General features: G+C 37.7%; 1 protein-coding gene across 4 annotated transcripts in view; it reads left to right on the forward strand.

The window, feature by feature from the left end:
- Positions 1-286: 286 nt before the first annotated feature.
- The window catches only part of fyb2 (FYN binding protein 2), a 39,255-nt gene continuing 25,056 nt past the window's right edge, over positions 287-14,485 (forward strand). For 2 of the 4 annotated variants that reach the window (XM_031900912.1, XM_031900915.1), the window contains exons 1-7: positions 290-595; positions 5,879-6,359; positions 6,437-6,544; positions 6,648-6,932; positions 11,283-11,447; positions 13,549-13,585; positions 13,825-13,907. In XM_031900912.1, coding sequence (XP_031756772.1) covers positions 593-595; positions 5,879-6,359; positions 6,437-6,544; positions 6,648-6,932; positions 11,283-11,447; positions 13,549-13,585; positions 13,825-13,907 — 1,162 coding nt within the window. In that variant the 5' untranslated portion in view covers positions 290-592. Of the gene's footprint in view, positions 596-5,878; positions 6,360-6,436; positions 6,545-6,647; positions 6,933-11,282; positions 11,448-13,548; positions 13,586-13,824; positions 13,908-14,485 lie in introns of all 4 variants that reach the window. The other 2 variants (XM_031900914.1, XM_031900913.1) reach the window with 2 other exon arrangements.

The raw sequence follows: 14,485 nt of genomic DNA on the forward strand, positions 1-14,485 counted from the left end.
ACACAAGGGTTTTTATAAACTCTAGTAATGTTTCTGAAGCAAACCTTTTCTGAAGCAAAACTTTTACCAGTGCAGGGCAGCAGTACCTTATAGTTTAATTTCTTTGAAATATATACATTTTTTGGTGTTACTGTTCCTTTAAGTGGCATCTCTGTAAAACCATACCTCCACCTGCACTCACATAGAAAGTCTGTAAGTGAATGCAGTACTACAAGGGATCACAAGCATAATGACTAAGCTAAAGAGGAGAGATGCAGTACAGCATTCATTCATTCCTTGAATAATGTGAGCAACATTAAATCAGAGCTTTGCTTACATTATTGTTTTGCTTCACTAAAATCTCAGTGCAGCATGAGGAAACCATTCGCTGTTCAGCATAAAGGGCCGGGCTAGTTTGCACAATTAGGTCACCTGGGGAGGGATCATGCAAGAGGCAAAGAAATCAACCAAGAATGCTTAACAGGTATTTTTGTACCTGAGAAGGAAGTTACTCAGAAAAAAAAGAAAACAGGGACCGACAGAACAATACTAAATGACACAGTGGCTACGGAGATTCTGTTGAAGAAAAACTGGAAATATTAAGGCTTCAAATATGGTAATATATTTAAGTTATCAGTTTATTCTGTGTTTTCTTCTATGTATGCTTTATAAGAATTCTGCCAGGGCTGCTGTATGCCATAAACAATGTAAGCAGAGAGCATGTATTTAGAGAGAAGTGAGTAAATGCATAGTGAGAATGATTCCTCCCAGTCTGTACCTCTGGCTGCTGCACCTTCAGAAATGAACGGAACTGAGTAGCTATAATTCTGCTTTAATAGAGAGATTCATTCTTAAGCTAAAACATATCTGCATTTATTTTTAATTGATCCTATCTTACCATAAAATATTAATCTCTAATATCTGAATGTAAATTAAGGGTTAGAACCACAATCAAATTCTTTACAAGTGGAGCAAATGTAGCAGATAAACTTCAATCCTGTTCACCATTTTTTCCAGAGTTGTCAAGTTTTTATTTAGAGTGGGTCTTTTTGGTGGCTATGCAGCTGACTGATAATCAGTTAATTTAGATATAATTTGCTTGGTATCACAGAAGACAGTATTTTATAGGAGCTGTATTCTAAAATCAAGTTTTCCAGAAAACACCTAAAACGGCAATGCTGTGCCCTGTATTATCCTGTTTAAATAAACAATTGTTCATTTGTAATGATTTGGTTTTTCTCACTAACAATCAAAGACAGTACATTGTGCTTTATGTCAACTAAACTAGCATCAGTCCATGTATCTGGCAAAACAATGCTAATGTTTACAATTTTTATAAAGGATTTGTATTGGATATTATGGACAGAACATGTAAAGGGGGCCACAGAGTTCAAGACTTTTTGCATATTATGTTGTATAGACAACAGCTCATAAGTATAGGATTACTCTGTACTGTTTTACACCTTCTTAATGGGCAGGGACCTTTCTAATCTAGGCCTAGAAACGGCAAACTACTGACATGGTATAACAATTGTAATGGAATAAAGAGATCATTGGCCACAGCTTTATTAAAAAAACAATCATTTGCAAACATATAACAATATTGTTAATTTAAGCAAATTTAATTTCCAAATAATTAACTGATCTTACCCCAAGGTCCCAGAACCAGCTACACTACTTTTTCCAGAATTCTGGTTGGTATGCAGGGCATTATGTCTGACATCTGTAGCAAACTCACAATTCAAAGGCCCTTTGCAAAGGGGCAGATTTATCATAATGCAAGATAAATGCTCACCAGAGAAAAATTCCCCCATTTTCTATTCATTACTATGGGATTTTTAGAAGCGTATTTATTAATGGGCGTTAAAGTTCACCATTTGATAAACACATGTCTAAAAATCGCCTAGGAATAAATAGTAATAAATAGAATAAATCTGCCCCTTAGAGTGGAACTTAAACATTTAAACCAACCTGGATATGTATATCAACTTAAGTATGTCCCACACACTATTTCTATTGCCAGAGACCCATCAGCTAGCCATGACTGTACTGCATTATTCACTGCCCATTTATATAACATAACCTGCATCACAAAGCCCCAAGCCACAATTGTGACAAACTAACACAAATGATGTTACCAAACATAATTTTTTGCTCCAAATCAGCATAGAAGTAGAAAAGGGTTGGAGAATTGTTATACAGATGAAGAAGGCGATGGCTCCAGAGAGGATTATAGAGGGATGGAAGGGAATAGTAAAAACAAAAAGGCAAAATGAAGGTAGAGAAATGTAGTAGACTAAGGAATGATGTTGTTGTGCTGTGTAAAGACACAGAAAATACAGGCAAGGTGCTGTGTTAAAGCTGAAGTCAAATCTAAAGCTGAATTGGCAGCCAAGAAAAGTCATGCACACAATTTTTATTTTGGGGTCCCTACAGGCCTTTTACTTAGGTTGATCTAACAACACATTGAAAATCAAATTGTTCATTAGAAGAAAATGGCAAAATGGATTTGCTTTAAAGTGGGTGAAATCAGAAAGTGTGGGTGGGTAGGTGAGGCTTATTATAACAATGGGTGTTGCTTATTATAGGAGGGGCTTGTTTTTAGCACACCTCGCTATGCGCAGCACACATAGCATCCCTTCACCTATTTTACCCCAATCCAAACACTGGTCAAAGAAGCTGCAATGTAGGAAAGATAAAATAGTTAACATTCTAAAAAAGCCTTCCCTTATTGCTAGTTCAGTTTTCTTTTGAATCGCACATTTTATTGTTTTCAGAACAATCTCAAGAATGTGGTTCTTCTTGCAGTCTCTGTCCCCATATTTTATCTGGCATTGTATCTTTTTATGCACTTTAACTACTTCCAAGTATTTATTTGTGTGTGGGTTTTCAAAAAAGTTTTCAATAGCATGACTTGCAGCTAGTGGAATAGAGAACTTTACTTTTTTTCTCACTTTGATATTTTGTTGCTAATGTTAAATGTCACAGCAAATTTGTTTTTGTTAGATTCTTTAATGTACATGAATCCCCCTCCAGCCAAATGATAGGTCCAGCAAAATTTTTAAATAAGGCAGTATGTCCCTTATCTCACAAGAAGTTAAAAAAAACAAGAAACAAGTTTCTTTTAAAACAGTAGACAAAACGTATATTCAGCACTGGGCTCAATTCACTAATTGTAAAAATTACAATATGGCTCTTTTAAATCCTGTGATATACCAGTGCCCATTTGAAAGCAGTTATTGTGTGCCCAAGACTATGTTTAAAAGTCTGTATTTTTTAAATTTTGACTTTTTCTCAGACTTAGGGGCTGATTTACTAATCCACGAACGGGCGTCCGAATGCGTTTTTTTCATAATGATCAGTTTTGCGATTTTTTTGTAAATTGTCGCGACTTTTTCGTAGCCCTTACGACTGTTTTGCAAAATGTCGCAACTTTTTCGTAGCGTTACGACTTGCGCGAATTGTCGCGACTTTTTCGTAGCCTTCGCGCCGAGTACGAAAGTTTCGGATTCATTCAAGCTTCAGTATCGTGACTTTCCTTGGGCCAGGTTGGAGCTGCAGAGTGCCATTGAGCCCTATGGGAGACTTTCCTTGGGCCAGGTTGGAGCTGCAGAGTGCCATTGAGCCCTATGGGAGGCTTTCCTTGGGCCAGGTTGGAGCTGCAGAGTGCCATTGAGCCCTATGGGAGACTTTCCTTGGGCCAGGTTGGAGCTGCAGAGTGCCATTGAGTCCTATGGGAGACTTTCCTTGGGCCAGGTTGGAGCTGCAGAGTGCCATTGAGTCCTATGGGAGGCTTCCAAAATCATGCAAAGTCTGAAAGTTTTGCCCGCCGTTTACCAGCGCTTAATACGAAAAAGTCGCGACAATGTACGAGCAAATCGTAACGGCTACGAAAAAGTCGCGACAATTTACGATAATGTCATAACGGAGACGAAAAAATTGCAAAAAATACGAAAAAGTCGCAAAATGTTCGTTTCCAATCCGAATTTTTCCCATTCGAATTTGTGGATTAGTAAATCAGCCCCTGTATCTTTAAACATTATAATGTTCCCTCTTTTGGCCACTAGAGGGCTGAGTCTGCAATACTTATAATAATTAATTTACTTTGATGTATTTTTCCTAGTTTGGCTATTTTTTGCCAAGACTACATTGTGCTTTGAATTGCTGCCTTAGAAACCAGCATGTGGGAATTTACTACATTTCAATTGCCTTTGCCCTAAGAGCAAAACTATACCTATAAAAATACATGGTTAGAACAGACTATAAATTCTGCATATTCATATATTACTAGCGTCTTTTAAAAGTTTGATGCAAAGAAATGGCAGTGTGATATTCTGCAAAATTTCACTAAAATACATTGGGGTACATTGCTCTTTATAGAAAAACAAAGGCTCCCGTTTCTCAATTTCTTCCAACCCTGTGCCTGACAGCTCTGTAGCTCAGGGATCCTCAAACTATGGCTCGCAGGTCATATCCGGCCCCCCAAAGTGATTTACCCGGCCCCTGCTGCTTCCTCACCCCTGGCTACTACCTGTCTGCAGACACAGCGGGGAGCAGGGAGCCAGAGAACGCAGTGGGGTTCAGGGAGTGGGAGAATGAAGCAGGGAGGGAGCTGTAGTGTGAGTTTTGAGGATGCGGGGGGCGTAGTTTGAGGACTACAGTCCAGCCCCCAACAGTCTGAGGGACCTTTAACTGGCCCCATGTTTAAAAAGTTTGAGAATCCCTGCTGTAGCTAGTTGGGAGGAAGGGGTTAGTGAGGGCTCCCATCCCATTGGTTAATGTGGAAGGCAAAGGTCAGATAATGATGATGTCTATGGGGGGGATTCAGTGCAACAGACCACTTTTTTTTTCTGGTGAAAGAAACCGCATGGAAAAATCCTAGCATGCGCTTGTGAATTTTTTTTGCCATTGGCAAAACTGCGAAATTCATCGCTTGCTTAATAATAAATGCAGTGTCTAGTGACAAAATAATTTATTTGCCCATGTCATAAACTAAATAAGATAATAGGTTTTTTAGTCAGTGCTATCGATGTGGCTGCTTTGGGATGCTATAGTATCTCGGGCAAATTTCATCCATTTTCAAAGTAAATATTGGGGGGGATGCAGTAATATATTACATAGAGTAATAGATTATTTTTGTTGAATAGTTTCTTAGATACTGCAGAGGCATACTGTAGGTAGTCTATTATAGCACATGTGGACTAGGGGTTTTTGGCTGGTGTTAATCAGTGAAATGAATGACAGTGTGACTCTGGAATGCATGCCCCACAAAAGAGGCTATAACCTTGATTATCCAGGATTGAGGTTAAATTATTCCCCTATTTGATTAGTAGTTATATAGTATTTATTAAAGATTTTCACTGGTAAAGACAGGATTTACATTTAAATGTTTGTTATATTTACATTTAAATGTTCACCATTTTATTTTCTCTTTATCAATATCTTGTGAGCAAAATAGTGCTGAAACCACAATGCATCATCTCATAATGAAAGAGGACAATGAGTAACTGTGTTTTAACGTTCTCATAACTGTTTACACCAACAATAAACGTACTGCTAGCCATTATTTATGCAAAGCAAACAGAGCATCTACCAAGAGTATGTGGAAAGGTAAGACAGGGAAATGATTTCCATTCAAGAGCCTTGCTTTCTGTGAATTCACTTTGTTCTTGACAGAATGGAGATTTTTCTCTATACCCACTACATCTAATCGTAAATAAACAGATATTTGTATAATAATTGTTAAACCACGTATGCAATGTTTTGTTTGTTAAATACCCTAATCAAAATTTAAGTTACAAAAAAAGAATTTGTTACTATAAACCACAATACAGTATAATGAAAATATGATAATTATGTGTACACTGAACTAATCATTTGTTTGCTTTTACACACATAGGCGCAACCGTCCGTTAAATCACTTTGTGCTAAATTTTTGGATGATCACCCCTCCCAAGAAGCATTGCCTTTACAGTTTAAAGAAAGCAGCAGTATGAGGACAATTTTCAGAACCAGTTCCAATCCACAGTATTATTCTGTTATATCAGAGTTAGAAAGTAAAGGAAGAAATGCTCCTTTTGTTTTAAAGAAACCTGCAATACCACGAAAAATAAATCCACCAGGAAAGAACCTGAGTAAAACAGATACTGTTACTCATTGTGCGAATATTCGTAACTCTCCAGAGGCATCAAACAAAGTATCGGCTCTTAATAATAAGTCCACTGTGGACGCTGGATCCATAAAGAAAGGATTTAAGGAAACTGTTGCAGAAGAGGATGTAAAATATGAAAATATTAAACGAAGTTTTCGCTGTCTCCCAGACACATCTAGGCCTCCTGTGCCACCAAAAATGTCAGGTAAAGAATCAGAATTCCCAAATGGTAAGATATTCCTTAAGCAAACTTTAGATTTCTACAGTTAAAAGGGTAAGTTAAACAAAGTTTTTGCTCTCTCTCAGATACAAGTTCAGCTGGCAATTTGTCTTATCCACCTCGGGCAAAGGGAAATTCTCCAGGGACACCAAAGGATTTTCCTGTTCCTAAAGGAAAACCTGACATTTTAAAGAGTAAGAAACTTATTATTTAAGCTTTGAATGCTGTGGTTTTTAGTGTTAATTAAGGGAAACTGTATTTTGAAAATGTTTAAACTAAGTTTTTCTCTTTTTCCAGAACCAAAAATTATTCAGAGAGGTGTAGCAGTTTTTCCACAATCCCCATCTCAAGCAACCATCCCAGAAAGCACAAACATAACTGAAGAAACCTATGAAACTGCTGATCTAAACATCATCAAAGAATCAAAACCAATTACTGTCAAAAACAATGACATTAGCGCCAACAGCAGTTCCTTTTTGATATCTTTGAACAGAAGTGATAATTCCTTGTCAGCAAAAAGCAAAAAGTCAACAGCAGATGAGAGTTCCGAAGCAAAACAGGGCGACTTGTCAGAAAAGCAAGGTAACTTCTAAAAATAATTGTCAAAAATATCAAGAAGGTTTGAAACAGCTTTTTTTCCACAGTAAGGGAAATGGGACTTTGTGAGATTTTGGCACACAAGCCTTTCTCAAGATGAAGTCCCCTTGAAAAAGGCTTGTGTGCTGAAACGTTGCGGTAATTCTCACTTTTGGCCAGGGTATCTACTTCCTTGTATATTCTATATTTTGTATGCATTCTGGTGGTTTGTATTTTATGTTTATAATTGACTGATGTGTAAATGTTAAAAATTGTATATTTTTTGAATCTTCATCATAAAAAGATTTCTTTTGATAATACATTGCTTGCTTGCATGCCCATTTTTGGTTAATTGTGTACCTTTAAGCTACCTTATATGGGGTTCCTTTGGGCTTTATTGCACCTTATTTTTTGATCCTTGTATTTAAATCTGTGTTGTGTGATAGAGTGCCCTCCATTGACTTGTATTATTAAAATACAAACACACCCAGTAATTCACCATCTGGTAATAATTTGCTTCAAGAGTATTATGTATACCTCTAATTGCCCATTACTGAATGCAAATATGAAAAAGACTTTTATTTACAAAATTGGGAATCAGGAGGATATTTAATGTAATATGTTAGTTACATAGTTAAGTTGGGTTGAAAAAAGTTCATAAAGTTCAACCTTTCCAAGTGAACCGCAGTACAAACTCATAGACCCATACCTACCTAGCTATACACTCACATAAACATATATATAATACTAATTGTAGTTTTTAGTATCTCAGTAGCCTTGGAAATTATGCTTGTTCAAGAAATCAATCAATCGATGCTGTCTAACTGGTGCCCCCCTCCCCCCTCTGTGTGGCCCCCCACCTGTCTGGCTGCTGTGACTGCTTACCATTTAAATCTTACACAAAGGTGTCAGTACTGAGATTAACTGGCCCCCTGCATAGTTCACACCTCCCCCTGCATGATTCAGGCTGTAATTCCCCTGTACTGTTAACACCTTTTAATACCTGCATTGTTTACCCCCTACATTTCTCTCACCTTGGGCTCAGACTGTAAGCCCCACATAGTTCACTTGTTCACACGTCAGACAGACTGTAGGCACCCACATTGTGTCACTGTATGTACTGCCTGCCCTATGCTGCCTGTGTGTATAGCACACACAGGCAGCATATGGCATGCAGAGTAAGGCAAACACAGGCAACATATGGTAAGCATAGCACGGCACACACAGGCAGGGTAGAGCAGGCATAGTATGGCAAACATAGGTAGGGTAGGGCAGGGAGAGTATGGCGCGCACACACAGGCAGAACTCTGCCTGCCCTATGCTGCCTGTGTGCTATACTCTGCCTGCCCTATGGTGCCTGTGGGAGGTGAACCTGGCAGGGGTTTGTTCTGGGAGTTTGTTTGTTTATGGTCCTAAAGGTGTGTAATTATATGTTGGTGGTTGATGTGCTATACACAGGGGACATAATATAACATAATGTAATTTTTTCACATATGAATGAAGGGTGATATCCCTACAGTGAGCACAAACCATTTGGGTATTTGCTGCACTACCACCATTAGTGTAGGTATGGTCTTAAAAGCTCTTGTGATAACATGGGTGTGGTTTGATGTCGGTGAAGTTTAAAAAAAGGGAGTGGTAAAAACTGGCTTCCATTATCGGCCCTCCGCTATGTTGGTTAGAAAAATTCTGGCCCTCGGTACCACAGAAGTTGGACAACACTGAAACAAGTCATTTTTAAAGGTATCTACAGAATCTGCCATCACATCATCACTAGGAAGGGCATTCCACAACCTCACTGCCCTCACCGTGAAAAACCACCTACACTGCTTCAAATGGAAGCTCCGTTCCTCTAATCTAAAGGGGTAGCGCTGACTGTATATATGGGGAAAAAAGAACACCCCCCATCTGCCTATAATCCCCTCTAATGTACTTGTACAGAGTAGTGATGAGTGAATCTGTCAAGTTTTACTTGGCCAGAAAATATTTGTTAATCTTTTAAAAGATTAGCAAAACAGTGAAAAAATTTGTGAAACAGTGAAAATGTCGCGCGTCAAAGAATGGCGAAACGTGAAAATTCGCCGGCGAATCAATGCCTCCCGAATTATTTCACTCATCACTGCTACAGAGTAATCATGTCCCCTTACAAGCGTGTTTTCTCCAGAGAAAACAACCCCAACCTTAACACTCATAGTTTAAATCTAGATAGGTAGATTACAAAGAGTGGTGGTAATTTTTCTAATTGGACCACTGGAGTACCGCAGGGGTCTATTTTTGGTCCTTTGTTTTTTAATTTGTTTATTAATGACCTGTAGGTGGGCATAGAAAGTACTGTTTCTGTTTTGCTGATGATTATGCAAAACTATGCAAGATTATAAGTTCCGTGCAGGATGCTGCCACTTTGCAGAGTGATTTGATAAAAGTTGCCAAACTGGGCAGATAACTGGAAAATGTTGGGTTCAAATTTGAAAAGTGCAAAGTTTTGCACTTTGGTAAAAATAATATAAATGCAAGTTATACACTAAATGATAGTGCTTTGGGGGGATCCTTAACTGAGAAGGATCTGGATTTTTTTCTAGATAAAAAGTTGTCTAATTTCACGCAGTGCCATTCTGTGGCTACTAAAGCAAATAAAGTCTTTCATAAAAAAGGTTAAGAATTCAAAAACTCAAGGCATAATAACATTATTTTGCCTCTTTATAGGTCCCTGGTAAGGCCTCACCTTGAGTATGCAGTGCAGTTTTGGGCTCCAGTCCTTAATAAGGATAATAATGAGCTGGGGAGAGTGCAGGGACATGCAACTAAACTGGTAAAGGGGATGGAGGATTTCAACTATAATGTTTGACTGACAAGGTTGGGGATGTTTTTTCTGGAAAAAAGGCCCTTGCGGGGATTATTGACATATGGGGGTGTTCTTTTATCCCATAAAAATGATTAGGGCACCTGAGGAATGGAACTTGAAGCAGCATAGGTGTTGTTTTTTTACAGTTAGGGCAGTGAGGTTGTTCCTTTAATCGCTTTAAAAATGGCTTGGATAATTTTCTTGAACATACATAATATCCAAGGCTATTATGATAATAAAATCTACAATTGGTATTTATGTTGGTATATCTAGTTTATGTGAGTGCATAGATAGGCCAGTATAGGTCTATGTGTGCACTGGGGTTTGCTTGGAAGGGTTGAACTTGATAGACTTTTTTTCAACCCAACTTAACTATGTAACTATAGACATATGAAATACTTGTGTACCATATAGGTTCAGAATTTTAATATTAAGAGTAATACAACTGTTTAGTTAGTACTTTTGTTAAGCCATGTGATTCAAACACCGTAGAAAGGGTTAAGGGCAATGGCACAAATGGCGATTTCAATGCTCCTCAGGCAGAGCTTCAGGCTGAGTGCAGCTATACGGAGTGGAGACTGGGCTGAAATATGTAAAAGCATGCATTTTTAGGCCAATCTTCACTCTGTGTAGCTGCACTCAGTAGCAGTTTCAAATATCCTTATGTGAATAAATGAATACATTAAAGGACAAGGAAGGCTAAAGTCCCTGGGGAGTGTCAATTTAGGCTCCGCCTGTGACATTGATCATCCACCCAATGCACCAGACTATCATTCCTCTTCTTTAAATATTGGACAAGTACAAAGATAGCTTTCCTTACAGGGGGAAGCCACTATCTTCTCTCTTTCCCAGGCATACCTTGCGCTAAGTCAGTCTTGGTGCATGAGCTGTCCTGGACAACCCAGTAAGTATTTTAACATCGCTGGGGGTTCCTAACAAATTGCCAATACCAAGTAAGTACCAGTGACTACGTGTAAGAACCCATATGAATAGTTTTGTATCATTTACTGTATTACTGTTCTGCTTAGTACAACTGAAAATTGTTATGTTATCTCACAAACTTCAGGTTATTGAGCACATACAGTTTTCAAATATTCACATGTTTCCAAAAAATTAATAGCATAGTGAGTAAAGGCATAGATTATAATAATATATGTTGCAGGTGCATTGGGTATAGGTGCAATGTGAGGAGTGAGCCCTAAGGCAGGGGACAACTAGAGGGATCCCTTGTTCCTAAGTTTTGTACACATTTGCCTAATGCACCAACATCAGCATCCCATGCCTGCACTAGAGAGCAAATAGGCATAAGTGTACAGTGCAATTCAGCATCTTATTGTGTCTAGTATTGGGTCCACTTTTAATTAATACTTTTTTAAATACTTTTTTATTAATATGATATTTAATATTTTAAAATCTAGTCGACTATAGTTTTAAAGTTTTCTTAAAATTGTTTTTGTGTCACGATTCTGTTGAACACAATGCATTCTTCAAATGTAAATCATCTTATTTTCTAGTTACAAAGTCTGGTAAACAACACAAGATACCAAATGCCCCCAAACTTAAATGTCTTCCATCCATTAATTCTCTGAATCCACCACCTAAGAAACCTCCAAGACCTCCAAATGTTGATCTAAGTGCATTCTCATATCTTCCTGGGAATAAAAGGGTACAGATTACAGGTAAGATGTCTGTTATAGCAACCTCCATTATACATATGTAACTACATTACTAATATATTTATTGGAAAACAATTTTAGCTATTTGAGATCTTAATGCAGTTTTTAACAACTATGTTGTTTAGAAAACTATGCTTCTCTAGGGATTTGGTTAAAAATGGATGCCTTTGGTGTTTCCTTAATTTAGTGCCTTATACTTGGTAAAATGCATAAGAAACCTACCTAGACTGTTGAGTGTCTATAATAATCTTTGTCAATGCAAAGTACGGAAGCAGCTAAGTAGTTAAGCAACCTTGCATACTAGTAAAAAGATAAATAAATTGTACATCCCATTAGTGGCTTAGTGGCACTAAGCACTGGAATTTATAAAGATATACATTTACTACCATGTTGCTCATGGGTAAAAAAAGGTTGGGGATCCCTGGTATAAATACTTGGATACTGAAACTTACTGTATGTTTCACAGAGATATTTTTCTACATTGTGGAGTGACTGATTCCAGGTTGTATTTGGCAGCAAAATTGTTGCCTGTGGATTTTTCCATGTTAGATAAGGAACGAGCTTGTAGAAAACACAGCTTTGTATGTCTGTTCTATTGCCTTATTGTTTTGAATACAAACTTTCAATGTGAAATCGGATGTAAAACAATGTGCCTGTGTCCTCCAGCTGCCCCTTTGTTATTTGGCAAGTGTTAGTGGTTGAACTATTAAAGGGGCGATTCATATTCAGGTTAATTTTTAGTATGTTGTAGAATGGGCACTTCTTAGCAACTCTTCAGTTGGCTTTCATTTTTTATTTGCTAAAGTTTTTTTTACTTATTCCCCTTCTTCTTCTGACATTTTACAGCTTTTAAATGGGGTCACTGACTGACTGTGAGGCTGCAATTTTATTATTGTTACTTTTTATTCATTACCTTTCTATTCAGGCCTCACATATTCATCTTTCAGACTCCCCTTCACACCACTGCCTGGTTGCTAGGATAAATTGGACCTTTGCAACCAGATAGCTGCTTACATTCCAAACTGTAGAGCTGCTGTTTCATTTCCCAGAGAAAAGGGAAATTATGTTTGAAAATTTTGAATTATATAATTTAAATGGAGTCTGTGAGAGACAATCTTCCCATTATTTTGAGCTTTCTGGATGATGGGTGTCTGGATACCAGATCCTATACCTGTAATTATATTTATTTTAAAACATTCAGGTTTTTAAGCCTCATTGGAAGTGAATGGGACAATGTGATTCTCGCTAATGTGCAACTTTTTCTCCTTTAAAAAAACCTGCAAACTTGACTATTTGGCTTGAGTTTTTATTGCATATTGCCCTTTGTGCACAGAGTGGTGGATCTAAGCACTTGCTTAAATAATTCAGCATGCTAGATCTTATGTGCACTCTACAGTGGTTTGTATGTGCTGGTTTTGGAACTTGGGTGTGCATACATAGTTATACAGTGTGGAAGAAAGAGATTTTGTAGGCAAGAAAAGCAATATTTCTGTCAGCAGTTCAGGCAAGTATGTGCATTGGTATCCAATTTACTTAGCTGCTATGTTGTAAAATGGGCTCCCTCCAACTGACTAGGGTGCCTGTGAGAGGAGGGAGGATCTCCTCTGCACTAACCAGAAAGCCACAGTTTATCAAACAGGTGAATGCTGTCTGTGTGTTACTGTATGCCTGAATGCCAGAACCAAAATAGCTGACTGACTGTGTTAGAAAGGGACATTGGGTGCTCCGGACAGGAGTAGGATTTTATTTTGTTGTTTTATTTTGTGTGAGCCTGGCACCTGTTGTTTCATGTACAAAAATTCCAGTTAAAACAAAACTGAATATTCTGCTGCAAGGCCTGCTGTCTGGTTCCTTCACTGCCAATTGGCAACAATAGGTTAAAGGGAGCAGGTTAAATGTAAGCTTCGTGTTACCAAGCAATAATGTTTATAAAATTTCTTGGCATGGACGTGTTCTGCTTTACCTGCCAAGAACATATTGAGCTTTACAATAGCGCAATATGTTGTCCCTTTACACCACACTGATTTTGTACATTTCTTATATTAGTCAATCTGGGAGTTCATTCTGCTTCTAATACTAAACTGTAACTGTAATTATTCTATAGGAATGCAAGGAGCAGAAACAACTGATGCTGTTTCAAGGTAACTTTGGCACGTGTTCTATGTGTGTCAGTAATTAGGATGGCGTGCTAGAAATAGCACCCAACTGTAACAATTGGCAAATTTTTAAGAGTTTCCATAGAAAAGGAATTAGCTGTTCATTTTTATTTAAAAGAAACAGAACAGAAAATAAGAAAACCCTTTCCCCAATATGGATGCAGGTAGTCTAAATTTCTGAGGTTGACCAACTGACATTAAAATGTATCATTTCTTATTTTAAGTACCAAAGAAACTATGGAGAATTATTATGATGATTCTATGAGCCATGCAGAGGTGCTGGCATTGGGTAACACAATTAAACAAGGTAAGGACATGTTACTGTATTATTATCTGTGATGCTAAGCTATGATAACTATGATAAAATTGAATAAAATGGAATGCACCTTATTATTTTCTTTTGGAGACTACACCTATGGCATGTTACATGGAAATGAATATATGTCTATGAATATTCACATCCATCCAGGTCATGATATACAGTATCTAGTAGAATTAGGTCGAAAACAACTGGACTTTTCTGAGTTTTCTTGAAAACATTTCACCACTCATCTGTATGGTTTCTTCAGTTGTTTTAGACTTAAAGTGATACTGATCATTGTTGATCATTGTTGATCATTTTTCACAGAGAGGGCTGCTTTTTTAAGTAATTGTTGTTTGACGTCCCCAAATCTGTTTTTCCAACCTGACTGTCCCTTCTCAGCCTGTCAGTTATAGCTTCTAATGTTAACGGCCTCCTGCTGGACAAATATAGCAACCCCCTTATAGGGGAACATGGGGGATCAGATAGGTAATGTAAACGCATCAAGAAAATACGTTTAAGGCAAAATTATACATAGCATGGAAATACAATGTTACGATAAATGTTAAAAAAGGTTTCATTTT

The sequence above is a fragment of the Xenopus tropicalis genome, chromosome 4, assembly GCF_000004195.4.
Source record: "Xenopus tropicalis strain Nigerian chromosome 4, UCB_Xtro_10.0, whole genome shotgun sequence".
Classification (NCBI taxonomy): domain Eukaryota; kingdom Metazoa; phylum Chordata; class Amphibia; order Anura; family Pipidae; genus Xenopus; species Xenopus tropicalis.